General features: G+C 40.0%; 2 protein-coding genes across 3 annotated transcripts; both read left to right on the top strand.

Annotated features, from left to right (window-relative positions):
* The first annotated feature begins 441 nt into the window (after positions 1–441).
* abcb8 (ATP-binding cassette, sub-family B (MDR/TAP), member 8) lies at positions 442–12261 on the top strand. Its single transcript, XM_048244128.1, has 16 exons — positions 442–661; positions 804–1119; positions 1550–1705; positions 1862–1956; positions 2214–2319; positions 2547–2708; positions 4504–4589; positions 4812–4909; positions 5040–5145; positions 5422–5455; positions 5564–5700; positions 7929–8023; positions 8120–8253; positions 8815–8962; positions 10801–11051; positions 11912–12261. The coding sequence occupies exons 1-16, from the start codon at positions 543–545 to the stop codon at positions 11993–11995; spliced, it is 2127 nt and encodes a 708-aa protein (XP_048100085.1). The 5' UTR covers positions 442–542; the 3' UTR covers positions 11996–12261.
* On the top strand, positions 11983–22139 carry cdk5 (cyclin-dependent kinase 5). Of its 2 annotated transcripts, none has more exons than XM_048244148.1 (12): positions 11983–12065; positions 14775–14863; positions 14959–15026; positions 15115–15175; positions 15432–15488; positions 16628–16723; positions 17221–17295; positions 18151–18247; positions 18377–18446; positions 19507–19567; positions 19726–19806; positions 20407–22139. In XM_048244148.1, exons 1-12 carry the CDS (start codon positions 12044–12046, stop codon positions 20491–20493), a joined length of 864 nt encoding a protein of 287 aa, XP_048100105.1. In that variant the 5' UTR covers positions 11983–12043; the 3' UTR covers positions 20494–22139. The 2 variants fall into 2 exon arrangements, with proteins under 2 accessions (XP_048100105.1, XP_048100096.1); XM_048244139.1 differs by lacking the exon at positions 11983–12065 and adding an exon at positions 12502–12669.
* The last annotated feature ends 4019 nt before the right edge of the window (positions 22140–26158 follow it).

Here is a 26158-nt window from a genome sequence, read left to right as displayed (position 1 = left end):
CCTGACACCTCGCTGACACTACACAAGATATGATTGGTGGACCTGTTCGTCATCTAGAATTACATTAGTGCCTGTCTAGAACATAGTCTGAATTACACAAAAGATACAAAGTAGCTTCTAAGCACCTAGTATAATGTTGACTTAATCAGAACCCGTTTACGATTTAATCGTATTGGGAATAGATCTATGTGAAATTAAAATAATCGTTCTAGGCTAGTGTCGGGCACACGTTTAACCCCAGCATTTACTGTTAAACACATTGTTTCCATTGTTCATCCTGCAGTTGAACAAATAGAGTTCATAGATAAGAAATAGTAAAAAACAATCTGCATGCAGCCAGAGCCCGTGAGCCAAAAGCTGCTTGGTCTTGCAGCAGCAGATCTTTGTAACTATGGCAACAGCAACTGGGTAAAGGGTTTTACGAAGAAGTGCATGCTGGGATTGTGGAAACATGGCAGCCTTCTGTGATTCGGTTAACCTCAAGTGACATAAAACTTGGCGATTTGTTCAATGAGTTGCGATTGTAATTATTTTGTATATTTATGACAATGTTTCCCTTATTACGTTGCAGTCGGTTTACTAGAACTACCAATTCACCGATATTTCCTCGACCCTTTCACTCGCAAATCAATAAGACACGAGAGATATGGACACGCAAACGGTAATATAACCGTTTCTGTTCACGTAACAGCATTAGCTAACAAGACAGTCAAGTATATTAAGATATATACATAGATAGACAGTACAGACGGATCTAACATCGAGCCTTTTCTTAAATTGAATGTCTGTTCTTTGAATTACAGGTGTTTTCAGCAGAGGCAGAGTTTCAATGGTGATGGACAGTCCAGTACTATAATGCGTCTGTTTGGCCATGCCAGAAAAGCACTGTCTTTTTCTGTTGCCCGTAGCTCAAAACCTTCAAGGGTCTCTCTGAAGTTACTTATTGGACCTGCCGCCCTATCTGTCACTGCAAGGGCTTTCATCAATGTAGCATATTGCCAAGAGGACATCAACAATAATGTGCATGTACAAGCCAAAGAGAAGGCTCCGGAGTTCCATTGGGCTGTTCTTTGGGAGTTTGTGCGGCCTCAGTTCCTGGCCCTAATAGGGGCTGTGATTGTAAGTTCATCAGATCAGCTATTGTGTTGCGTGTGGCCTATATTATACACTTGATAATGCAAAACCAGTTCCTCTCTGTTTTTATATTTGTTGGGAGCATATTAGTTTATGAGATTACCTGAAGATAGTAGGCTACCGAGGTTTGAAAGCCACAAGCCTTATATCTGGAAAGTCAGGAAAGGACAGCGGTGCTGCTCATGACATCAGTGCATAACAGAACAAAACATCAGAGGCAAAGTCATCAATTCATTCCTTTAGAGCCGCTTTTAGGTAAAAGCTGAATTTAGCTGTCAATATTGTGTGGGCCATCAGCCAAGTTATTCTCAACTATTGCATCATGTCATATTAGCAAGATATGTAGTTTGTTTAATTGAAATGGCAAGAAGAAAACTCATGAATGAAAATATACTGATAATGAATTTGCTGACAGCTTGCTTTTGCAGCTGCACTCTTGAATATTCAGATCCCCTTGATGCTGGGCGGTCTGGTGAATGTGGTGGCCCGACACATGAGAGAACATGCCGGCAATTACATCAGAGATATACGGGGCCCTGCCTTCAAGCTGCTTGCACTCTACTGTCTCCAGGTACTGGCATTGACTCAGTACAGTTTAAAAACGGCGTACACTGACACATTTGCAATGACTGTGTGCTTAGATGGATTAGTGTTTACTTTAACAGTGAATATGGAGATGCCTCTATTTGTTTTGATGCTAATAACGGTCCTACTGTTGGGCCTCCAGGGGGCCCTGACCAGTGGCTACATCATCCTTCTGTCTAAAGTAGGTGAGCGGGTGGCTGCTGACATGAGGAAAACCCTCTTTGCATCCTTGCTCAGGTAACTGTCACAACATATTAACACTGACATGTTTCTATAAATATATAAGCCCCTTTCCTGATTGCAGCAAGATAAATGAATGATTATAGGGGCTTGGCCAATGCAGATGTTAAAAAAAATAACTTACTGTATGGCCTACCTGTTCTAAGGTAATTAGGAAGAGCCTAAATATATGTTTACCCTTCAACAATAAAAGTATGCACTTCACCTTTAAGGACTGATAGCATGAAGGTTAAGGAAATTCAGTATAATTTCAGGCAAGATGTGGCCTTCTTTGATGCTAACAAAACTGGCCACATTGTGAATCGTTTGACTGCGGACATTCAAGAGTTCAAGTCTTCTTTCAAGCTTGTTATCTCCCAGGTATGTAGGGTTCCACTTAATCCTAAACGCTAATCCACATTTTAAACTCAGCTACTCAGTTTGGCCCATGTGGTTTTCAATGTCAGCTGTAATACAGATGCCACAGACTCTAATGGAAGCAGGCCTTGTGTTTACTTGGACAGTGTTGTGGAGGTGAACTCTATGAATGAACCTCAAATAATCCAATGGTGACCTTTTCTCTGTGCTTGTCAATCTTGTTCCTGTAGGGTTTACGGAGCATCACTCAGACAGTTGGCTGCTTTGTGTCGTTGTACGTAATCTCCCCCAAGCTGACCGGCCTCACTGTGGTGGTCCTGCCCTGTCTGGTGGGCGCAGGGGCCATCATTGGCTCCTTCCTGCGACGTCTGTCCAGAAAAGCACAGGAGCAGGTAAACACATGCTCAGGCATCAGATCAACGTTGTGTTTGACAGAGTGGCAGTCAGCAAACCCTCTAGTGTGCCGATGTTTGCTCCCGGTGATGAAACATCTTTTTCCTTCTTGGGATCTGTCAGTGGTTCTGGAGACACTAGAGGAGTCTGGAGTCCTAACCACTCTCATTCAAGACTTTTTCTTATTCACGCTTGTTTCCGCTAAATGGGTGGGAGAATTACATGCTTCCTAACCTGTTTCCGATCTGTTACTCTTCCCAATCCCATTTTCGTCCCGAAGGTCATTGATGGATCTTATCGATGTACATCTTTGGACCTGGATGCCTTTCACCCTCCCTTCTCATCGGAAGAGGAGGCGAGGCTACACTGCCTTTGCCCTGTCTGTGCTTTACGCATACGTGGACAGAACAAAGCCGTTCTGAAAGAATAATCACCTGTTTGTGTCATGGGCTGCTTCACTTCGAGGGCTTTCCATCTCATCTCAGTGTCTGTCCCACTGGATGATGGAAGCGATTGGTTTTGTCATACGAAGCCAGGGGATTGCTTCCCCCAGTGGGCCTCAGAGCACACTCCACCAGAAGAATGGCTAATTCTTGGGCGCTGTCCAGGGGAATATCAGTTTGTGATTGCTCCCTCACTGGCTCATGCAGTATTTGGCCATTAGTACTTTGCAAGACTGAGCTTGCCTCGTCTGTTGTAGGCTTGTGTAAGAGTATGTAATCCGGGAGTGGCCCATGTCTCCCATTGTGAGATACCAAACGAATGTTTGAAAGAGAACGTCTGGTTACTTAAAGTAACCTCGGTTCTCTGATAGCAGAGTGAGACATCTCACCACATTTCCCTACTTGCATCAAGCATGGGGAAGAGAGCATGCTTGAATGTCGGAACCTCACTCTTATCTGTGAACCGATGTGACGTTAAGTAACCAGACATTTCCCATTCCTCACGAACATATTTTTTTACTTTAAGTGACCCAGTCATTTTCCATAGACAAGTGTGAGCTTGGTACCCTGCTAACATCACCTCTTGCCAAACAACTGACTAACCAAACTTCTAGGGAGCAACATGAATAATAATGTTCTATTAGAAGGGGCAGTGTGTCTGAGAATTTGATTAGATGAAGATTTTAACAGGATTACCAACATTTTCTTTGACCTTTTTGGAGAACTACTCAGAAACAGGGGAAGCTACTATCTTGCGAGCCAGCTGTGGCAGACCCATGTTCTACAAGGACAATGACTGGGCACACTAGTAACCAAAAGAACAGCTGAACTGAAACAAATTATGTCCGATGAATAAAGTTTAACTTCACCTGCAATGACAGACTGCCACGAAGATTAGAAAATCGAAAAGGGTTGGGTTTTATTCCTGACACACCTTTCACTTTGACTAGCAAAGTGTCAAGAACATTTAAAGTGATATTATAGGATATCGGATATAGGGTACCGAGTTAATCTAAAACCAACGTAAAGGGTCATGCTCCTACCCACGACAGCAATGTTTCATAGTGCTATACCAGGCATTCTGGGTGCACATTGCCCACGTCAGAGACTCCATTTTCTTTATTGTAAGACAGTGTGTCATCAAAATAAGTTTGAAGCTATTATTGTAAGGTAAAAGAACTACATTGAGTTGCTTTAAATGTCAGCATAAAGCTGCATAATATAAACGTCTGTCATAAGAGTTGAGTAAGAGTTGTATGAAAAGGGCAGACATAGACATGATTGTACTTTAACTGTATCACTTGTGCAGTGTCTGAACTCTTTAATTCCTAATTTGATGTGTCTCATTTAGGTCTCAAAAGCTACCGAGGTGGCAGATGAGGCTCTGGGAAACGTGCGGACAGTGCGAGCCTTTGCAATGGAAGACAGAGAGCTGCAGTGAGAATTGCACTATTCTCCTTTTCCATTAATTTTGGATTATATCCTAATTAGCTGATAGGGGGATTGGCAGAGCAAAAGCTGTCTTGATATGTCACATTACCAAGGCCATTAACAATACCTGTTGAGAAGGGAATATTTTATCAAATTTATTTATTTTTTTAAAAATAAAATCCCATTTCTAGGAAAGGCTAAACTGAAATACTGTTGTGTATCTTACAGGTTGTACTCAGTTGAGGTGGACAAATCTTGTGAAATGAATGAAGCACTTGGATTTGGGATAGCTGTTTTCCAAGGGCTTTCAAATGTAGTCTTGAACTGTAAGCATGTGTTTATGGTACATATTATATATACCTAATATCCAGGAGACAGAAACTGAATACTGATTACAACAGACATACTGATCATATATGTTACGAATCATTCTGTTTTTTCCAAACATCATTACAGGCATTGTTCTGGGTACCATTTTTGCTGGTGGATCCTTGATGGCAGGTGATGAGATGTCTGCGGGTGATTTGATGTCTTTCCTGGTGGCTTCCCAAACTGTGCAGAGGTGAATCACTCTTGTGTTACTCTGGTCATGTTCAAAATCAGATTGATGGCGTTTTAAGCCCCCACCGTCGACTTCAAGGCAGCGCTGCGACCATCGACTTCAAGTCACCTAACCCTAACCCTAGTTCCTTCCATGCAGCGCTGGCTGGAAGACGACGTTGGGGGCTTACAACACCATTGTGCTCAAAATGAGTGATTCAGTGATTCTGAAGGCCTAAGACTGGTGTAGCATGATTTAAAATGGACAGAATTCACATGTCAGTCCCTCTCTTTGTAGGTCTTTAGCCAGTATTTCAATCTTGTTTGGACAGGTGAGTAAGAAATTATACATTCCTTAAGGCTTCTGTTCTTCCAATATTCTGTGTACTTTAATCAATAGAAATCGAAAAGGCAACAAGGATATCACTGGTTGTTTTTAGATGGTGAGAGGCGTCAGTGCCGGAGCCCGTGTGTTTGAATACATGTCTCTGGAGCCTACCATCCCCCTGACTGGGGGAGGCCGCATTCCTACTGAGTCTCTCATTGGAAGAGTGGACTTCATGAACATCAACTTCTAGCAAGTTCATTGATAGATCACAAATAGATCACACACAATTGCAGTGATTTACGGAGCCCCAGATATGTCATGGGGAAAAAAAATAATAAGTTGTGGCCACGAAATAGCAATTCGTTCCCACAAAATAATAAGTTGTGGCCACAAAATAGCAATTCGTTCCCACAAAGTACTAATTTGTGGCCACGAAATATTAATTTATTCCCACGAAATAGTAATTCGTTCCCACGAAATAGTAATTCGTTCCCACGAAATAGGTAATTTGTGGCCTCAAAATAGGTAATTTGTGGCCACGAAATATTAATTCGTTCCCACAAAATAGTAATTTGTGGCCACGAAATATGTATAGTCTAACGTGCACTGGACAGCTGGGTGAGCAAATCGAGCGCCAGTAGAAGCCTGTCGTGTCTTTTCTCATCACTCCCCACCAGCTCTCAATTCTCTGGTTTGCAGTAGTAGCTTTTGGACAAAACATAGAGCATATTAACCTCCGTTGCTCAGCCAAATGCCATCCTGTTACGTCCTGTTATCACGGAGTTACAGGTGATAAACGATTTCTGATGGTCACAAGTTTACTTCATTAGCGGTTTATTTTTTTTGATTATTTGAGTGTTTTTCATTTAAAGGTTTGACTTCATGCTTATTCAGTAGAGCATTTAGTGCTCTCCCCAATCCCAGACGTTTACATTGCATGTTTGTTTGTAATGGATGCAAAACAGCCTATAATGCTAAATGTCTATGGGGGGACAATTGAAACACCTATTTCATTTGTCCCGACCAGGCAGTAAACCCCATTTATTCTAAGTCAATGCACACGTATCTGTGTTTATACTATATTTTATGCAGGTGAGACATGGAAAAGCAGTTTTAGAAAGATTGGAGACTGACGGCCTGTGGGTCATGAAGGGCACTTATTTGGATGTGTGGTGGCTTTAACCACATAAAAACAGAGTGAAATAACATTTTGTACTATAGAAACATTATATAATTCGAAACATGCATTATTCTAGCTATATTAATGGCATAGTGCATGCTATTTCCATAAGCACGAAATACGCGCATCACCATGACGGCAATGAGTTGTTAACAGACATGAACCAAGACTTATAGCCCAGCAGCAATCTATCTAAAATAACACATACTTGAAGTACCATTCATGGTATGTTGTCAAATATTGAAGTTGTGGGAAGTTTACATAATTTAAGCTGTATGTTTCATTCGTCCCCCATGCTGTTTCATTCGTCCCAGCCAGGAGGGAAGAATGAAACATAACGCACGTTCGACTTCTCCTTAAATAACTCTTAAACGATTTTGTTCAGAGCTGTAAATGCAACTGTATTTGACAGAGGACAGATGTAGGTTGCTAGTGACAAAATATTAACTTTCAGTGTTTTACAATGTCTTTGTAAATTACGTTTCATTAAAAAGTGTTTCATTTGTCCCGGTTCTCCATCAGCCTCGGCGTTGCTCCTGACCGTCCATCTATCTCGGCACAGGTCCTCGGGTCAGCGCACCTCTGCGACACGACGTTTTACAAAAGATAGAAGTGCCCGAGATATGATTTCATCAGCGCGCGGCGTATGCAAATAATAACAAAGAAATAGAACAGTGATGGGTGTGTGGGTAGAAGGCGTGAGATGAGATGAGGATGGGGAAAAAGTGAGAGTGAGGAGCCTCCAGCTATCTGATGCATGTTTTAATGGAAATGTTCACAGCCGCCCTATAAAAAAACGCAAACGAGAGAGACACGTTCAAGTCGTACCTACGCCGGTGCAGTGACCTGGCTCTTCATAGTCTGTGGAGATGCCTCTCGCTAATAATGAATCCCTCCAATGCCAGGCTTTTTTAAATGTCTTTGTATTTCATTCCCAGCCTAAAATAGCACTCTATCATACTATCCCTGTCCATTGTGTGACAGCGACTGTTCCTGTTTGAGGAGTTGCGCTTAATTTGCTCATCCAGCTGTCCAGTGCACAGCCTATAGGCCTACCTATTTCGTGGCCACAAATTACTATTTTGTGGGAACGAATTAATATTTCGTGGCCACAAATTACCTATTTCGTGGGAACGAATTAATATTTCGTGGCCACAAATTAGTACTTTGTGGGAACGAATTGCTATTTCGTGGCCACAACTTATTATTATTTTTATTTTTTTTCCCCATGACATATCCGGGGCTCCGTAGTGATTTTTGATAATGGGGTAACTGTTTTTTTTTTTTTTTTTTTCAGTTATCCTACAAGACCTGCTCACCACATCTTGAAGAACCTGAATTTAACTCTACCTCCTTCTAAAACTGTTGCAATTGTTGGAGAGTCTGGTGGAGGTGTGTATTTATTTATTTGACAGTGTTTGTTTGAATAAAAATAATAGTGCATGTGCTTGCTAACGCTAATATACATTACTATCCAAATGTCTGTAGGTAAGTCTACAGTTGCTGCTTTGCTGGAGCGCTTCTATGACCCAGCAAGTGGAGTGATCATGCTAGATGGTCTAGATATCAAAACTCTGGACCCCTCCTGGCTCAGAGGCAAAGTTATTGGATTTATCAACCAGGTCTGTGCTGTTTCATTTTGTCTTGCTTAACGTTGATATCCTTATTATGTAATTGCTTGCTTGCCCTTGTCCATGAAAACTAACAGATATGCCAAGAATTGTATTGTACCATCAGCATGATGCTATTATGTGACTCTATTGTTTTTTGGGGTTTTCTTTAACTTGAGAGTTATACTGGAGAGTTATACTGAGAGTTATACTGGAGATAAAAGCAGTCAAATTGTTCACTTTTCCACTATAACTCTACTTACATCAGTGGTTCTTAAACTGGGCGTCGCCAAAAATATTGGAGGTGTCGCGAAATGATTTGCAGTCTGGATTAAGGACCTTTTTCTAAAGGTTTTTAGTCAAAGGTTGCCATTGACATAATGCCTTTGATGTTGACATAGTCTACCTATGAGAGAAGAACATTTTGAAACCAAATTCCGCTGATTAGAGAGAAGAGGGTCGTGAAACTTGGCCCATGTTTTTTGGGGGGGTCGCCAGACAAAAAGTTTAAGAACCACAGACTTGCATAATACAAGATTTCAGTGAACGTAAACATTCCTGTTATATGGACAGGAGCCGGTGCTCTTTGGCGCATCTGTAATGGAGAATATCCGGTTCGGGAAACCTGAGGCTTCTGATGCCGAGGTCATCACTGCAGCCAAACAAGCAAATGCTCATGGCTTCATCACTGGCTTCCCCGATGGGTACAACACTGTTGTTGGTAAGTTAAAACACTTAATGCATACAAACTACACTCATTTGGTGATCCTCTCTGATGTGTAATGGGCAGTAGTCATATGCTGCATATGTGCTTTATAATGGGCAGTAGTTGCGTCAACATCAAGGGCGGGCCTTAGGGGGCCAGTGTGCCCCCCCAACTGAGTTCTCTCCTTGATATAAAAATTGTAACCTATCGAAATATTATTACGGCTATGATTGAAATTAAATCCATATTGAACACTGATGTTGAACACTTAGCCTACTCAAAATGAAACATGACACGGACTGACACGTGTCATTTGTCAACTATGTTACTGTTGATTGTGTGCGCAACCTGTGCAATGAAGAGGGATTCTGCACACTTGGACACCGTTGCAGCGAGTGCCACCAATACATTTACTCAAGATAGATCTGGGAAGAGAATGGAAAATAGAAGGTTGTTCGCGTTTCTGGCCGCAGGACGACCCAAGCACCCCAGCTGCATGCATGAGCTGTTGATCTAAATTGCAGAAACTGTAAATAACTCGAAATGAATGGAGACACAGTGATGATGAGATTTTGCACTCGGCTTAGGCCTGCTAGTGGTGAGCCTGTTATAGCCTATTTACTTGTATTGTAGCTTATGCAATGCTATTCTATCTTTACACTTACCCCCCCTATTTTGAGTTTTTGCTCGAAATTGCACACTGCCTACTAACAATAGCCCTGTTTCCACGTACTTTGACTTATATTCAAGTGCTTGACCTCTTTTGAAAGCAGAGGCCTAGTAGATTATTTTGGTACCAATAGATTGACTGTGTGATGAACTGTCAGAGAGTGGCAAAGGGTAGAATGATGATTTTCTTTTTAGGCGGTTTTGTACATCTCTGGAAATGACCACATTCTGCTCTCTTGGTCATTTATTTTGTCTTGGAAACACAACTGAGGCCCACTACCAGGTCTTGTGAATCTGTATCTCAAAGTAGATCAATATAGAATGAAATATGAGTACTTTATTATTATTTGCCAAGATATCCTCATGCGTCTTGTAAAATTCCCTATGAAAATTTCCCACAGGACTTTTGGCTACCTAAGATGCATACTGACAATAAAATGCTTACTGTGTGGCAACCTCTTGGTGTAGAAGCATAATCATGGTCTCAAATGAAAGGTAACACTTTGAGGTTTCTTGTAGACTGTTTGGAATGTATGTCAGGGGTTCTGATATAGAATGACTACACAAAATATGGAATGATTACACAAAAGTCTCTATTTTTGCATTTTCTTTGTTGGTTCAATGGGTGTGTATAAGATGGACTATACATCTGCACAACTAATATTGGATAAAACAACATAAATGATCAATTTCTAGGGATTTTTGTGAATATTTCAATACCCAATATGCTGCATCTGCACCAAAGACGGAGGGGGGCATTTTTGATCAAATTTAATTGAGACATAGTAATGTAATGTAAAGCACTATACATGAAAAATGTTGTAATATATGGATTCCCAAGAGTTTAAGCTTTTAAATGGTGTATAATATTACTATGCTATGGTGCATACAATTGATTTAGAATGTTGGGTGTGGGACACCCGCAGTGTAAACAGTTTAAATGCTGTGTGCTAGTCTATTAAACGCTATAGGCTATGACGCTATGTTCTTGCACTATTTTCCCCATACTCATATTGTTTCAGTTACCAAAAGGCTTGAAGGATGCTCTTTATTATATGCCAATTGCTCATTGCCCCCCATTGCTCTCTGGCGCCGACCCTGAGTTGAATGCTGCAGAATGTGCCCTTAAAGTGTAACAGATGTGTTGATAATATACTGATGCCCAGCTGTCCAACTTGTCGCAGGTGAACGTGGGGTGACGCTCTCAGGAGGTCAGAAGCAGCGCATTGCCATCGCCCGCGCCCTGATCAAGAACCCCAGAATCCTCGTCCTGGACGAGGCTACCAGTGCCCTGGATGCCGAGTCGGAGAGAGTGGTCCAGGAGGCCCTGGATCGGGCCACGACCGGCCGCACCGTCCTCATCATCGCCCACCGGCTTAGCACCATCAAAGGGGCTGACCTGATCTGCGTCATGAACAATGGCCATATCGTGGAGGTAAGGAAAGCAACACAAATCCGTCTTTCAGACAGTTTGGCTCAGACCAGTGGTTCTGGTGGAGTTTGCATTGCTAATCTAATTTTTCTCAAGTCACCCTAACCCTAGCCACCATTACAAGGACATATATATATATTTTATGAATCAATGTGACCAAACCCACTTCTTTTATTACTGATACACATATGTATGGGAGGGCAGTCGTGGCCTACTGGTTAGGGCTTCGGGCTTGGAACCGAAGGGTTGCCAGTTAGATCCCCGACCAGTGGGAACGGCTGAGTGCCCTTGAGCAAGGCACCTAACCCCTCACTGCTCCACGAGGGCCGCTGTAGCAAGGCAGCTCACTGCTCCGGGTTAGTGTGTGCTTCACCTGTGTGTTCACTGTGTGCTCTGTGTGTTCACTAATTCACGGATGTGATAAATGCCGAGACCAAATTCCTTGTATACGCAAGTATTCTTGGCCTAGAAACCTGATTTATATTTTACATGTAAAGATTTACATTTACATGTACTAGTATGTGTAGATAGTACAAAAAGCTGTTGCCGTGAGAGATGAGTGACATTCACTATAATTAATTTTCAAAAATATTAACACAATTTACCAACATTTCAGTATGAAAAGTTTTTGGATTATATCTGGAACAGAGTGGGTGTCTGGCATTTATAATCACATTATGTATGTATCAATGAAGAGTAGCCCAACCAATGCAAATAATATTTACATCTACATTTACATTTAAGCCTGACCCTAGTGCTATTCATGAACAGGTAGAATATATTTAGAAAAATAACTAAACATCGTTGACTTTGTGTAAGCATGTGATTGACCACTGGATGTCATTCTCCCTCTTTCTTTGCAGGCTGGCTCACACTTGGAGTTGCTTAGCAAGGGAGGACTGTATGCTGATCTGATTCGTAGGCAGAGGTCTGAGGAAAAGAAATGAACCTGCTGACCATTTTACTGGACAGATAGTAGAACATACAATATGTAAATGAGGAGTTTCTTCATCTCAGGTGAAAGCATCAAACAGATGTATTTATTTATAAGATTATGTTTACTGATTTTAAACGTGACGTGTATTTAGCACTTATACATTTTATACACAACATATAACACATCATATAATGCCAGCATAAGGATGGGAATTTTAATAGGTTGCTACCGTCAAATAATATACCAATAAAATGAATAAACTTACCTGGAAATGTCGCAGTCTGTGAATTCATGTCTATGTAATCGCACATAGGATGAACAGCACTTGGATGAAGGATCTTAAAAACTATATATTAAATTGACTCTATGTTAAGACCACGAGGCAGTCTACTACACTTAAGTAAATGGGAGAAACAAAATATTTGGTTAATTTCATGTGACAAATTATTTGGTAAGTGGCTGGCTAGTTCAACCCATAGGTTTAACCAGAGGGAAACCTAGCGGTGCTTGCACCGCCTGCAATTTGTCATTTAGCCGGTAGATGACCACAGATCCCAAGCTCAGTTGACGTTGCTTCTAAATTCCACTCCCAACATTTGGGATTGAGAATTGCCCCAGCTATTTTAGGCTGGCTTCCTGTACAAACCATGCAGAAGTATGAGAAGCTTGAGAAAATCGGAGAGGGTAAAATACTTTTCAATTCACTATCTTTCTTCATGGTTGGGTTTTTATTGATATCAAGCTTTTCAGCTAACGTTAGCCTCATAGCATGTGATACCTTAGCAGTGGCCTGCTAACACTGATACTATTGTAGCCCAAACCCTTTTAACAGAATTTATAAAACTCACGTTAAGATTAGCTATTGTAGGTGAATTAATGTTACGCTAGCTAACTGATTTGGTTATATGGCAATAACTTATCACGTAACGTTACCACAGAAGATAATGCATCATATTCGAGCAGTTAGCTTAACGTTAGCTACTTGGTTTGGTGCCATATAGGCTACTTACATGCAAAAATACCTAACGTTATGCCTTTGTAAGAAAAATGTTTAGCAAAGTAAATAAACAAACTGTAAAATGGTTAGCTGCTCGGTGATAAAGTGATTCGACATATGTTATTTTCCCAGTAGAGTCTGTTGAAAGCACGAACATGCATAAATAATGTTATTTCTTTGTAAACCTACAACAGCATCGAACTACGGATGCAGCAACAGCAACGTTAGGTGGCTAGGTTCTATATTGTATCTGGTTAGTTAGGATGTTGACTGACAAATTAACTACCAAGTAATGAAAAACAATGCCTGTACGTTTGGTTATAGGCACGGTGACAGACAACGATGGCTAAAAGAGCTCTAGTTGTCTATGTATGCTAACCTCATTTGCTAATTATCATTAGCTAAGTTGTAACGTTAACAGCTTAGAAGGTAACATTAACAGATTAGAAGGTAGCTTAAAAGTGTAGGGGCACATTCAAAAAGTAGGCATAGTGAAACTAGATGTACTGCATAGCGGGACAAAAAAAAGACCGCCGCTCAGAACATCTCAACTGAGAATAGGGGCGATATAATATTGCATTTTCATTTTTTACCTGTGTATGGGGAGGGGTTTGCAAATAACAAATGAGTGGGTATTGGCTAGGCTGATGTGGCCTTTGAGACGAACATACCATAAAACATTTGTTACCGATGGTCATAATAAGTGCAGTGTTTAAAGCTACATTAAAATGTTGGTAAGCATAGATAAGCTTTTTAACGTGCATGCTGGGTAACTCATTTCCAGCTGGGGTGCCTGACAGGTTACAATGGCGGTGGCGATGTATTGATGCATACACAGCACAACAACAAAATAGTAGAACTTCACTGCTTAGGTGATTGGAACTGTCTTTAACTGTGTAGACCAGGGGTGGGCAAACTGCGGCCCGCGGGCCGACTCCGGCCCGCCAAGCACTTTTATCCGGCCCGCCGAGCATTTCATTTGGTTATCAGGCTGCTCGTTATTTTTTTCCTGCGATAGAGACGACGTTGGTTAGCTTTACTGCAAACTGCTTTTCACTCTCCTTAGAGAATGTTTACAATGTCAAAACATCATGTTAAATAGAGATAACATCATGTTAAACTAAGTTAACTCTTAGTTATCTCCTTTGCAGCAGATCTAATGTGAACATTATGCGATCCATTTAATTGGGAACGCGTCTGCACTCACGAGAGGGAGAGAGCCGCAGGTTCCAGATGGCTTGTCATTGTTGATAATTGACATCTCCTTCTTATAAGAAACTTTTAAAAGGAAATCATGAAGGCAACAGTAGTTCCCACTACTGACCATTTAAAAACTGTGAGAGGGCCCAGCCGTAGGTACAGCACTAGCCATAGCGGAGCAGGCAGAAGATCATTGAGAAATAAACGTGAATTAAAGCGACTGTCTTAAAGCGACAGTGCACAATTTATACATTTGTTAAACAGCATAAAATTAGCAGTATTTTTAAGCAATTAATATTTTAAAAGAAATACTTTTCATACTGAATTATAGGCTATAAAAAATATATTTTTTTATGTGTGTGTGGGGTTGGGGTTTGTTGTGCAGCCCGCCGGCCAATTTTCAAAAACCCAATGTGGCCCTTGAGTCAAAAAGTTTGCCCACCCCTGGTGTAGACCTTGGGTGGTCAGATCTGTTTTCTTGGACATCTCCCCCTAGTCTCCCTAAAGTTACTGTAGGCTACTGGGGAACAGCTGAACTGGACACCTATATGGCATACTGCTGACCAATGTTAAGTGTTTCTCTTTTTCATAGGCACATATGGAACGGTCTTTAAGGCAAAGAACCGTGAGACTCATGAGATCGTGGCCCTTAAAAGAGTCAGGCTGGATGATGATGATGAGGTAGGCCATACATTGTTTTCAACACGCCAGTTATTTTAAACAACATTACAAATGACAAATAACTCAACACGCACATCTGAAATACTTTTCTGCAGGGTGTCCCGAGCTCTGCGTTGCGAGAAATATGTCTGCTGAAAGAACTGAAGCATAAAAACATAGTCAGGTACGAGTAGTGTAATATGACTAGAATAATGATGTATGTATAAGACTGTTGAACAGAAAATGTAAAATGATTTGTTTTGCATTCTAAGGTTGCATGACGTCCTTCACAGTGATAAGAAGTTAACTTTAGTCTTTGAGTACTGCGATCAGGTGAGGAACATACATGACCAACTAATACATGACATTAATCTATTCTTTTTTTTTTACATTTATTTTCAGCCAGCCATGTTGTGAGCAATTTTTTAAGCTTCAGAAACACTTACACACACCTATAAATGAGAAGTTGTGCACTATATGTTGCAGTCTGGCCACTGAAATGGGAACAACTACATTATAGTGCTTGACAACCGTGTTTTCACAATATTTATGAAATGTTTAAACTGTTGCCTCATTCTCGTCCTCTTAGGACTTAAAGAAGTATTTTGATAGCTGCAATGGTGACTTGGATCCAGAGATTGTAAAGGTGTGTGGGCTCCATAAGATAACCTAATATACGTTACACTCATATTCATCTGAATGATCTGGAATGATTCCTTAACACTTTGAATGCCGCGCTGTTTCGAAAGCTTTGGCCCGGAGTGCCAGCAATCTAGATCATAGTTGACGATTTTTGTAGAGCCACAGCGTATTTTATGTTATACCTATGGACGCATACTATGGTTTGTTTGAAAGGTGAGACTTTAAGTTCTCAGTGGGTACAAACTGTTTATTTCTACATGCCTCTTTTCCTGAGAAATCCCAAGCTAAACAGTGGCTAGTTTTCATCAAAATCCCTGTTTTTATATATATATATATTATATATAAAATATAGATAAATAAAGATATAGCGTATTTTATGAAATATGCACTGTTTGAGCCTGTCACTCTTCTGACACTTACACAAGTCCTTTGACCCAGAAATGTAAGATAAATATAGTTTTTCTGTTCACAAAACCACGTTTCTACTGCTGTCGGGCTCCATAATTCCTCCTCCTCTTGGTTGATGATCAGAGTCATGTTGTCTTAGTAGAAAGGTGGACTCCTCCAGCGTTGTCTGGCGAACGTTTTCATTTTCCCCTTTAGCGCCTGAGAAGTGTTGCCTGTAAAGTTTTTCGGGAAGTGACCTAGCGAGACCTGGCGAGACTGCCACCTAGTGATAAACCCACGAAAATAAATGGCCTGGTTTTGACCTGACATGCATGCGTCACTGATTCGACCCAAAGCAGCAACCATCAAAAGCCGAGTTATGATAAAATGGCCAGATCGTGCGTTTTCATGAGATTTCGATCGTCATCTATTTCAGTTCTATTCATCATAGAGTTCCCAAAATAGCACATAAGGTGTGTTAGAGTGTCTATTTTTGTAATTTAAAAAAAAGAAGCTAAAAACGCAATATTGCGTTTTTGGCACTCAACGCATGGGAACAAAAAACGCAATATTGCGTTTTTGGCACTCAAAGTGTTAAGGAACTTGATAAAATGTGCTAATACCTATGACACAAGAATAGACACTTACTGTAAATTGTTCAGACAACGCTGTTCTAATGTTTTATTGGTTTTTGGTTATTATAGGAGAATAGTATTATTTCAGATTGGTTCATATATTGTTTTGATTCCTCCACAGTCATTCATGTACCAGTTACTAAAGGGGCTAGCCTTCTGCCACAGTCGGAATGTGCTCCACAGAGACCTCAAGCCACAGAATTTGCTCATTAACAGGGTAAGTTTGAGTGTTGAGCTGACCTTTGAGTTTTCTAAAGGCTTTTGAGCAATGCGTTTAGAAGTCATTCAACAAGGCCTCTTCTGTGATAATGTAGTATGAAAACACCAGCAGTTGCAAAAGCTATTTTTTTTATGAATAAGTGTTTAAGCTGTGTCCCATACTTAAAGTAGAGCAAAAACAAAAGCAACAATAAAGTAGGTTGTTGGCTATTAATGTTCACCGTAATTACTGGAGGTGGAATTGCACCCTGCAAATTTGAACTCTAACTTTTACTAGTGTAGACACTCTTGAAATTGTACATCACCCAGAATTTCTTCTGACTATGTCTTGTTTTCCACAATTATGCCTATATTCGGTGTAATGGTTTGCTGAATGCATTATGGGGGCATTTAGGTTAATGTCTTTACCTTTAGAATGCTTATGTATTTCCTTGTTTGCGTGTATTCACTCCTATCACATTTCACAATGTGTTATTATTTAATTTTGCTTCTTAGAATGGAGAGCTGAAGTTAGCAGACTTTGGCTTGGCCCGAGCCTTTGGGATTCCAGTACGTTGTTATTCTGCAGAAGTAAGTCATTTACAGGCCTCCTTTTTAGTGCAAAAATAATTCTGTGGAAATGCATGGATTCCAATTTCTAGCAACTGGAATTCATGCATTTCCACGGAATTATTTTTGGAATCTGATCCCTTATCATACCTGTTCATTCGTACTCGTCGCTCGACTTATCGTGACTAAATTCAAGATGGCTGCAAACGCTAGACTCCGTATAGATACTGTCTGTATAAATCGTCTTGTAAGTAAACTACCAGTGCTTTTTCAAAGTTCTCAGTGTCTCGTTTTAAATGTCAAGGCACTCGGAAGTCTACCAATGAAGTATGGAGCTACTTTAAGCCTCGTAAATGTTGTAAAACAGTGATTTATTTGCATTGCTAGGCCGATGCCCAAGGCACCCCCATCGAAAAACTGTTTGTAGCATCGGCTAACTAGCGCCAGATTTCTGAGTGCAGGGGACAAGCCGAGATGAGCTATGAGACATACGTTCACACCCGGTATCATGTTTCAACACACTTTAGGTCAATATCACACCGGAATTCTCCTTTAAGGTAGATGTTTGATCCACTGAATTGAATTAGTGAAATTTATGTTTATGGATTTAATAAAACCTTAGTCCCCTCTGTGCTACTTGGACAGAGATTGAGCCCTTCATACTGTTATAAGGGGATATTCTTTTTCAATGGTTATTATCCAGTGAACTATAAGACAGAATTATTAAATGTAATCTCACATTCAAACTCCAGTAAACCTTATGTGCCCTCTGCAGTGCAGACTCCGAATGAACAGATGAATCTGGCTTAAACCTTCTTGGCCTAAAAGCTGCCTTTTCAAGGTTCATTCAGAATGTTAAATTGTGCCCTTTTCCAGGTGGTGACGTTATGGTACAGACCCCCAGATGTGCTGTTCGGTGCTAAGCTTTACTCTACCTCTATTGACATGTGGTCAGCCGGATGCATATTTGCAGGTGAGAAATTAAGATGGATAGGCTTCAACAACAGGATATGAAATGAAACATTTAATGGGTTTTGTTCACAAGCATAAACATATCTCTAAGGCTTATGATGTTATGCCTGGTGTGTGCTGTGCATTTCAGAGTTGGCTAATGCTGGAAGGCCCCTATTTCCTGGTAATGACGTTGATGACCAGTTGAAGAGGATCTTCAGATATCCTTTATTATGTTTGGAGAGCCTTCAGATCTCCCCTGCTGTTTGCCTTGAAAAGCTGCACTAAAGGTGAATTGGATCACCCAGTAGTTGTATAACGGCACAGACTGCTGTGCAGGTTCTGTGCTGAGATTTAGAAGCCTCTATGGTCTTCCACAGACATACACTACTCACATAAAGTCAGGGATATTTGGCTTTCGGGTGAAATGTCAGGATGAACCTAAAATCCACTATAACCTTTACAGGTGAACTTAAAGTGACCTTCTCTAAACTTTTTTTAATGTGCATGTCCAACAGTTCAATATTTCAGTACTTTCTGTACTGAAACATTACATTTCACCCAAAAGCCAGATATCTCTAACCTTTTGTGAGTAGTGTAAAAACAAATGTCTGATTCAGATATGGTACCATTTTCATTAAAACTGGTAATACCATTGGTGCCTCAAACATCGTAATATTAGATTAGATTAGATTAGATTCAATATATTGTCAATTTATTGTCATTTAGCAGAGTACAGGTACAGAGCCAATGAAATGCAGTTGACATCCAACCAGAAGTGCAAAGAAGCATTAAATACCAAGTGCAGGGTATGGTATTCTGTGCCGTTATGTAGACAGTAGAGATTAAATAATTAGACTCGTGCTTGGCAGTGTAACGGCTTCTCCATTGTGCTACGCAGTCGATAATTGATAGCTAAATTCAGGAATAGAATATGCAGTACTACTTTCCCAAAATAGATTATGAACTATTTTTCACATCTTGGATAGGCCAGTGTTCTATTCTATTTTCTGGTCCAGTTGCACGAGGAAGCGTACAGTGTTCATGAATCAATTGATATGAGTATACACTCTCCTCCTACATATATACAGTATGCGTGGATTGAGAATGTTGTTAGCATAACCACCAGATGGTGTTGGTTTGCATTTTCACTCCCTGTAAGCAGACTCCATCTGCATCCTCTCTAACACCACTTGTCCCTGCTACGGCAGGGGCTTATATCAGATTTGGGGGCCGTATGATATCAGTGAGCACATGAAGTTTTCTTTAATGACTTTGCACGTTGCTAGGGACACCAACAGAGGAACAGTGGCAGACAATGACCAAACTACCAGACTATAAGGTATAGCACACTACTTCTCCACTATGCTGTGCAAGTATTTATGATGGTTGCTTTCTGGGAGTTTTCCTTCAAGTTTTCATGAACAATCTAGAGTGGAATAACTCTAATATTCTACACACATAGCCCTGAAGGTGTGTTAATGCTGCTTATCTCAACAGCCGTATCCCATGTACCCTGCTACTACATCCTTGGTGAATGTTGTCCCTAAACTAAGTAGCACTGGACGAGACCTACTTCAGGTATGTTCAAATAATATCAAGGTGCTATTAAGGTATTTCCTCTGGGATGTTTCCCATTTAAATTTTGTCTAGATGTATAATCCCTATAGTATGTGCTATGCTGTTAGACATTTAGCGAACCTACAAAGGTTCTGTTGCTACAACAGCTGAGATGTGGGGTTTGAATGATTGCTATGTATTACCACCAAGCGCATATTTGTGATTACCAGAACATCCTTGTGGTTGAGATTCTGTAACATTGTCAAATTACCCTCTCAATGTAGGATACCAATGCCCTGTACAATATCCCTAATGTAAATGAATTTGTCTCAGAATAGGTTTTTGTTGTATAGACCTTTCTGATGTCTGGGGTTGATTTTCTTTAAATCAGATGGCTATGGACAACCCTGTGGATGGCCACTGGCATGAAGTTGTGCAGATAGTCACATAATTCGTATATGTTTAAGTAAACAATAATAATTTAAGGTCTTAAACCTTTTCAGCATTACACAATAATATTAGGGGATTTGGTATTAAAAATGTAATAGTATTACGTAATTGCATACCTCCTAGGCCATCATTAGACGCTTAGTCATTTGGACACCTGTTTCTCTTGTGCAGAATCTGTTAAAGTGCAACCCAGTTCAGCGAATTTCAGCCGAAGAGGCCTTGCAGCACCCGTACTTCGCTGACTTCTGCCCACCGTAGATGCTAAACCCACTGAGCCACAGTCAACAATCTGGATCACCACTGTCACTCCCCTGGGGAGGATTTCACAAAACAGATTCAGCATGTCTATCGGCTGCTTCCCAAAAGACATTTCTCTCACCATACTTTCCTGTTGGGAAAACCAAATGCATAGCCTAACAAATGCATGCATTGTGAAACAAACAAAAAAAAAAATAGCCTTTTTGACAACAGCAGGTCACTTGCATTTCCCTACAACAGTGCCTGTTGACAACTGAGTAGATGAAGTGGGGTTGACCTGCACATTGCACAAGCTGGTCTGTTTTGTGAAATTCTCCTCTGCTCTGCTGTTGGACCCCAGCCCCTGTAGGACCTCTAGCTGATGTAGCTCTTTTTTTCTCTTTAGACTTTGCCTGTGAACTCAACTTTTCTTTCCTCTTCTTTCCTTTGGCAAAATAGGACTGAAGTCAGTCCTTGTGTGAGTATGTGCGCTGTCAATTCAGCTGTTTGACGCACTACTACATTTTCATAAGAACCACCCTGGTATTTTAGTTTGTAGACCGTTCTACAAATCGAGATCAGTCTGAGCCACTTGCCAAATTCATTTAGCACCGTCGGACCTCTATGTAAGGATTTGGAGCGTTTCATAGCATCTGTCCTTAACTGCATGGTTGAGGCACATGCACATTTCTAGTACAAGTCTATTGCATTGTGCATTCATCATCTATGCCACAGTATTTAACCAGTGGATTAATGGATAACTGACAGTTTGAACTTCTATTGTTCTGCTGTAAGAATGTGAGTTTGATCAAATGGCTGGGAACTACATATTATTTGTACAGCTTTGTTTTACACTTGAAGAAAAGTCAAAACAATCAAGTGTCGGCCAGACAGACTTGCATATTCTTTCGTTCTTTTAATGATTAGTGATGATAGCTATGCCACCAGCTAACTTTCGTAGGAGATTTAAGATGAAGTGGTCATATTTATACGTCTAACTGCTGGTCTTTTCTGTTACTGTTTTTAAACATCTTTCTCATTTCAGTGCACTTTGTAGTTAAATAATGAATGATGGGTGATGAGGTTTTCTTTCAATGTTCATGTCGAGTTGCACCTCTTGAGCAACCATTTCCTACATACTACAGCAAATGGCATTGTTTATCAAAAGTGGACCAGACCTATGAGTCAGTTCTTAATGTTTTATTTGTAGCTTAGTTTTTTTTTTTTTTTATTAAAATGAAGTTTTGATGTTTTTGATGTAATGTTGGCTTTGCCTAATTTTGCAGTTATTATTCCTCTCTAACACCGGTTCATTGGCTTTTTTGTAATTGCAAATGAAGCTAGAAGGTGTGACATTCACCTGCAATTATTTTCTTTGTCATCCCAAAATCATTATTATTATTATTATTATTATTATTATTTTATAAAGACCACATACTTTTACATTTTTATGTCAACACAAAATTTTAGAATGCATGTATTTATTTATAATTGAATGTTCATGTGTTGGGATTAAACATTTTGTTTCCAATACAACAGAATGTTACTTTTTTGACTTGGTAGCATTTCTCAGCTTTGAGTGATGGGATGCAACATATTTTGCTCCACCATATATTTTGTCACTGTATGATATATTTTCCAACTGAAAATAAACTGGTGGAGCACAAGTATGAAGCAGTTATTACTGTTGTGAAAATTCTGAAAGATATAGGCTAGTCTGAGGTACCAGCAAATCATCAAGCTATACATTTAAATAAAACAATTAAAATAAGAACAAAGATCAGCATGTTTCACGATAAAGAGGAATCTAGGCACTCCAAGCAAGATGAGGATGAGGAAGGATGCCTTTAAGAAGTCCCAATATGTAGCCATTACAAAAAAGATGGAAAATAAAGTATTGGGAAAAATGTATTTCTTTACACATAACCAAAACTTGTTTAATAGCATTAATTAACTTGTAAAATGTATGAATCCACAAAAATGAGATCTTAGTTTATTTAATTATTCATTAATACATCATTTTCTAATAAGGCTACCCATCAGGAAAATAACACCAATGACTTTGCTTCTTCAACTGACCTATTGACCCAAAAGAAACTTCTGTGAGTCTGTGCAAGAGTCTGTGCATTATTTCAAAATAAAAGTGTTTAGTGTAGAGTAACACCAATGACAACATTTTTGGGGACAAAAACATTTAATATTATTCACAATATAGTCAGGGGGCCTATGTGGTTTCTGTGGGATTGAAATGTTAATTTTTGGGGAGTGGTTGACTGTCTTTAGAGGTCATTGAACATGGAGAAAAATGATGTCTCCATTTTTTTTTTTTACCTGTTTTTTGTGAATTTGTATATTTCACTATAATTAACACCATACATTTTGCCTAAATCACTGGCTATGTTGAATAAAGTTCACAAAACAGTTATTTTCTTATTTTTAACAGTATGATTGTATGTCGGTATTATGATTGTATGTCAAACAATTAGAGATAAGATCAATAACCAATCAGTTTCACCAAATACACATACTCCATTGCTGAAAGATAGCAAAATCACAGAATCACAGATGAGGCCTCAAACAACATTTAATTAATTTACATATGTTGTGTATATTAGATCTCATCTCCACAATTTCCTCATCAAAATCTACAACTAGTCTACTAAACCTTATTCCTACTCACCTTCTTAGGACTGCTCTCCCCTTCCTGGATAATGTTTTGCTCTAAATTATATATAATTCAATGCTATCAGGGCATGTACCGCAGTCGTTTAAGACATGTTATTAAGCCCTCCCTCAAAAAACCTAGCCTTGTATCAATACTGGTCTTCCTGGACCTCAGCGCTGCCTTTGACACCATAGACAATGACATACTACTTAGTCTTGACAATTTGATAGGCATCAAAGACTCAGCACTCGCTTGGTTTAGATCAGTGTTTTTCAACCACTGTGCTGGGGCACACTAGTGTGCCGTGAGATCAGGTGTGCCGCAGAAAATTACCCAAATGTCACTCACTGGTCCAGAAAAGCAACTGTTGCATCAAAGAATTTATAACCACATACTCTCATTGATTGTATGATTGCACTATTTGTGGTATGCAGGCATTGTACAACGGGGGCCCATATCCAGTATTCACAGAATCATCACATATCCAGTTCAAAACAGCAATTAAATTAGATATAGTCACCTACAAATGAAACAGAGGGCGCTTGTTATATTGAGCAGGTCTTGCATAGAAGTCATAATAAGGCCATATCTGTGTATTATTTGAAATTTTAGGCTATGGTATGTTTATTTTTTCTTCACACAGGATTAGTGTGTTAGTGTGCCGTGGGACAATTTAAGTGTCAAAAGTGTGCCGTGGCTCAAAAAAGGTTGAAAAACACTGGTTTAGATCATACCTTTCTAACCGTCAACAATTTGTACAGGTCCATAATAAACCATCTACCCAGATTATGGTAAAATGTGGAGTGCCTCAATTGGGCTCAGTACTGAGGCCCCTGCAGATGATACATAACTATACCTCTCCATAAAACCTGATGAATTAACACCGTTAGCCAAACTTGACACAATGTATAAGAGATATAAAGACATGGATGACGAATAATTTCCTGCTTTTGAACTCAGATAAAACAGAAGTCATGGTTTTAGGTTCTAAAAAGATGAGGGATATCCTATCCACATCACAGGCTACATATAGTGATCTTCCACTGACCTCATCCACAAGTGTTAAAAACCTAGGAGTTATAATTGACCAGGACCTAGCACTAAGTAATTACATAAAACAGATCACCAAAACCTAATTTTACCATTTAAGGAATATTTCAAAGATAAGGAAGTCCTTATCCTTACCAGATGCCGAGAAATTAATGTTTTGTCATCTCAAGGATAGACTATTGCAATGCTATTATGCTGACTGTAATAATACCTGTCTAAAGAGCTTACAGCTCATACAAAATGCAGCTGCTCTCACACACAAAAAATATGAACATATTTCCCCCATCCTAGCATCTTTACACTGGCTACCTGTTAAAAGTCATTGACTTCAAAATATTACTGATAGTTCTTGGTTGGTTGCCGACATTGAAAGAGGACATCTCATGAAGACACTCTTTTGTCTGCTTCTGACAGAAGAAGCACTTATCTATGCTGGCAGCAGCTGCTGCTGAACAAGTGTCCCTCTAGATGGACTTGATGCAGTTGCAGGTGTTGCTGCAGGTTCAGAAGATGGTCTACGGCGTCTTTTTCTGAAGACACTGAGTCCTGCCTGCTTCACATGATTTCTAGTAGCGAATCTTAGCATGCTGCAGATGCTCACTGTTACAGGTGGATTTGTAGCATTTCCTGTGCCAAACTGCTTTGTTCTGTTGTAAAATAACTGCACTGTAACAATGTAATCGTTGGCTGATCTGTGATACCCATCTCCATACTCTCTCATGGACAAAAACAAGAAATTTGGCATATGTCTCTAGTGATGGGTCATTCACCAGTCCACACATATCTGCCACTGGATACATAGCCCAAAATCTGTTTCTTTTAGAATATGTGTGCCATCACCTGACTAACAGAAAGACACACCTCAGAAACTAGACTGTGCCACCATGAACTATGAAAAGGTGCTTGCTCAAATGTAGAAGGCTAGAAGGTCACTATAATATCACCAACCATGAAGAACAGAGCACTATGTGCTTCAAGTTATTCGATATTCTAAATTCTATCACTGCCAGCTATCAACAGCCAACTGTCACTGGTAGTCAGGGATGGATTACTGCAAGGGCCTACCGGGCCCAAACCCAGAGGCCCAAGGAGTCAGAGGGCCCAAGCCATTGCATGGAATCATTGCCTCAATATCAACACATCATATCAACACATAGGCTATGAATCTGATTGAAATAAAGTATTGGCCATCCCCAAAATGCACCAGAATACAGGAAATCACATCAAATAAATTTAAAAAATGTCCCCCGCAACAATTAATGGGGGGCCCTTAATACATCTGGGCCCAGGGGCCTGAAAGTTCATAATCCGTCCATGCTGGTAGTGTCTCTCTTTCTCTTTCTTACACACACACAAACACACACACACACACAAACACACACACCTGTCTGTTTGTCTAGCTGATCCTTTAGCCTTTCTTTTCTTCACACTTACATAGGCTTCGGAAGGCCTTACAGACTTATCCTAGGCCTTATCATAGAATACCCCCTTTCCAAGAGCACCCAACTTACTTTTGGATTATACACCTTATTCAGAGCTACCAGTCGTCTGTTTTAACGTTCATACATGCATGTATTGGGATATTACCAATGCTCTTATGTACCTTTGGTTGTGGTCCTTCATGTGAAGTAACTGCAACTAATGTAGATCAGTTGAATTTCCATATAATGCTATTTGTGATTTAATGTAATGTGCTGAATTCACTCTTGCAAGTATAGATGTCAAATGGCATGACATGACATACAGGGTGACCAAAGTCAAAATTATTGAGTGTAGTCATGAAAATTGCGAAAAACAAACCCTCATGTTGCATGTACTTTGCATACCGGTATGCAACATCATATGTATAAAGCACTTACAGGGATGCATTCCTCTCAGAGTTGCATGTAAATCAATTATTCAAATACAGCTATAGGGTAAGTCAAGCATCTTCTAAGGCAATGGCATCGAGTGACATTTAGACACATTCTG

This window comes from Alosa alosa, chromosome 1 (assembly GCF_017589495.1).
Source record: "Alosa alosa isolate M-15738 ecotype Scorff River chromosome 1, AALO_Geno_1.1, whole genome shotgun sequence".
Taxonomy (NCBI): domain Eukaryota; kingdom Metazoa; phylum Chordata; class Actinopteri; order Clupeiformes; family Clupeidae; genus Alosa; species Alosa alosa.
This window is presented reverse-complemented; position numbering and strand designations above follow the sequence as displayed.

Coding starts and splice junctions, on each gene's coding strand:
- cdk5 (XM_048244139.1), top strand. CDS start 12,633: ATGCAGAAGTATGAGAAGCTTGAGAAAATCGGAGAGG. Junction 12,670..14,774: donor GCTTGAGAAAATCGGAGAGG/GTAAAATACTTT, acceptor TCTTTTTCATAG/GCACATATGGAACGGTCTTT. Junction 19,807..20,406: donor CTGGACGAGACCTACTTCAG/GTATGTTCAAAT, acceptor TCTCTTGTGCAG/AATCTGTTAAAGTGCAACCC.
- abcb8 (XM_048244128.1), top strand. CDS start 543: ATGACAATGTTTCCCTTATTACGTTGCAGTCGGTTTACTAGAACTACC. Junction 1,706..1,861: donor TTGCACTCTACTGTCTCCAG/GTACTGGCATTG, acceptor TTGGGCCTCCAG/GGGGCCCTGACCAGTGGCTA. Junction 8,024..8,119: donor TGTTGGAGAGTCTGGTGGAG/GTGTGTATTTAT, acceptor AAATGTCTGTAG/GTAAGTCTACAGTTGCTGCT.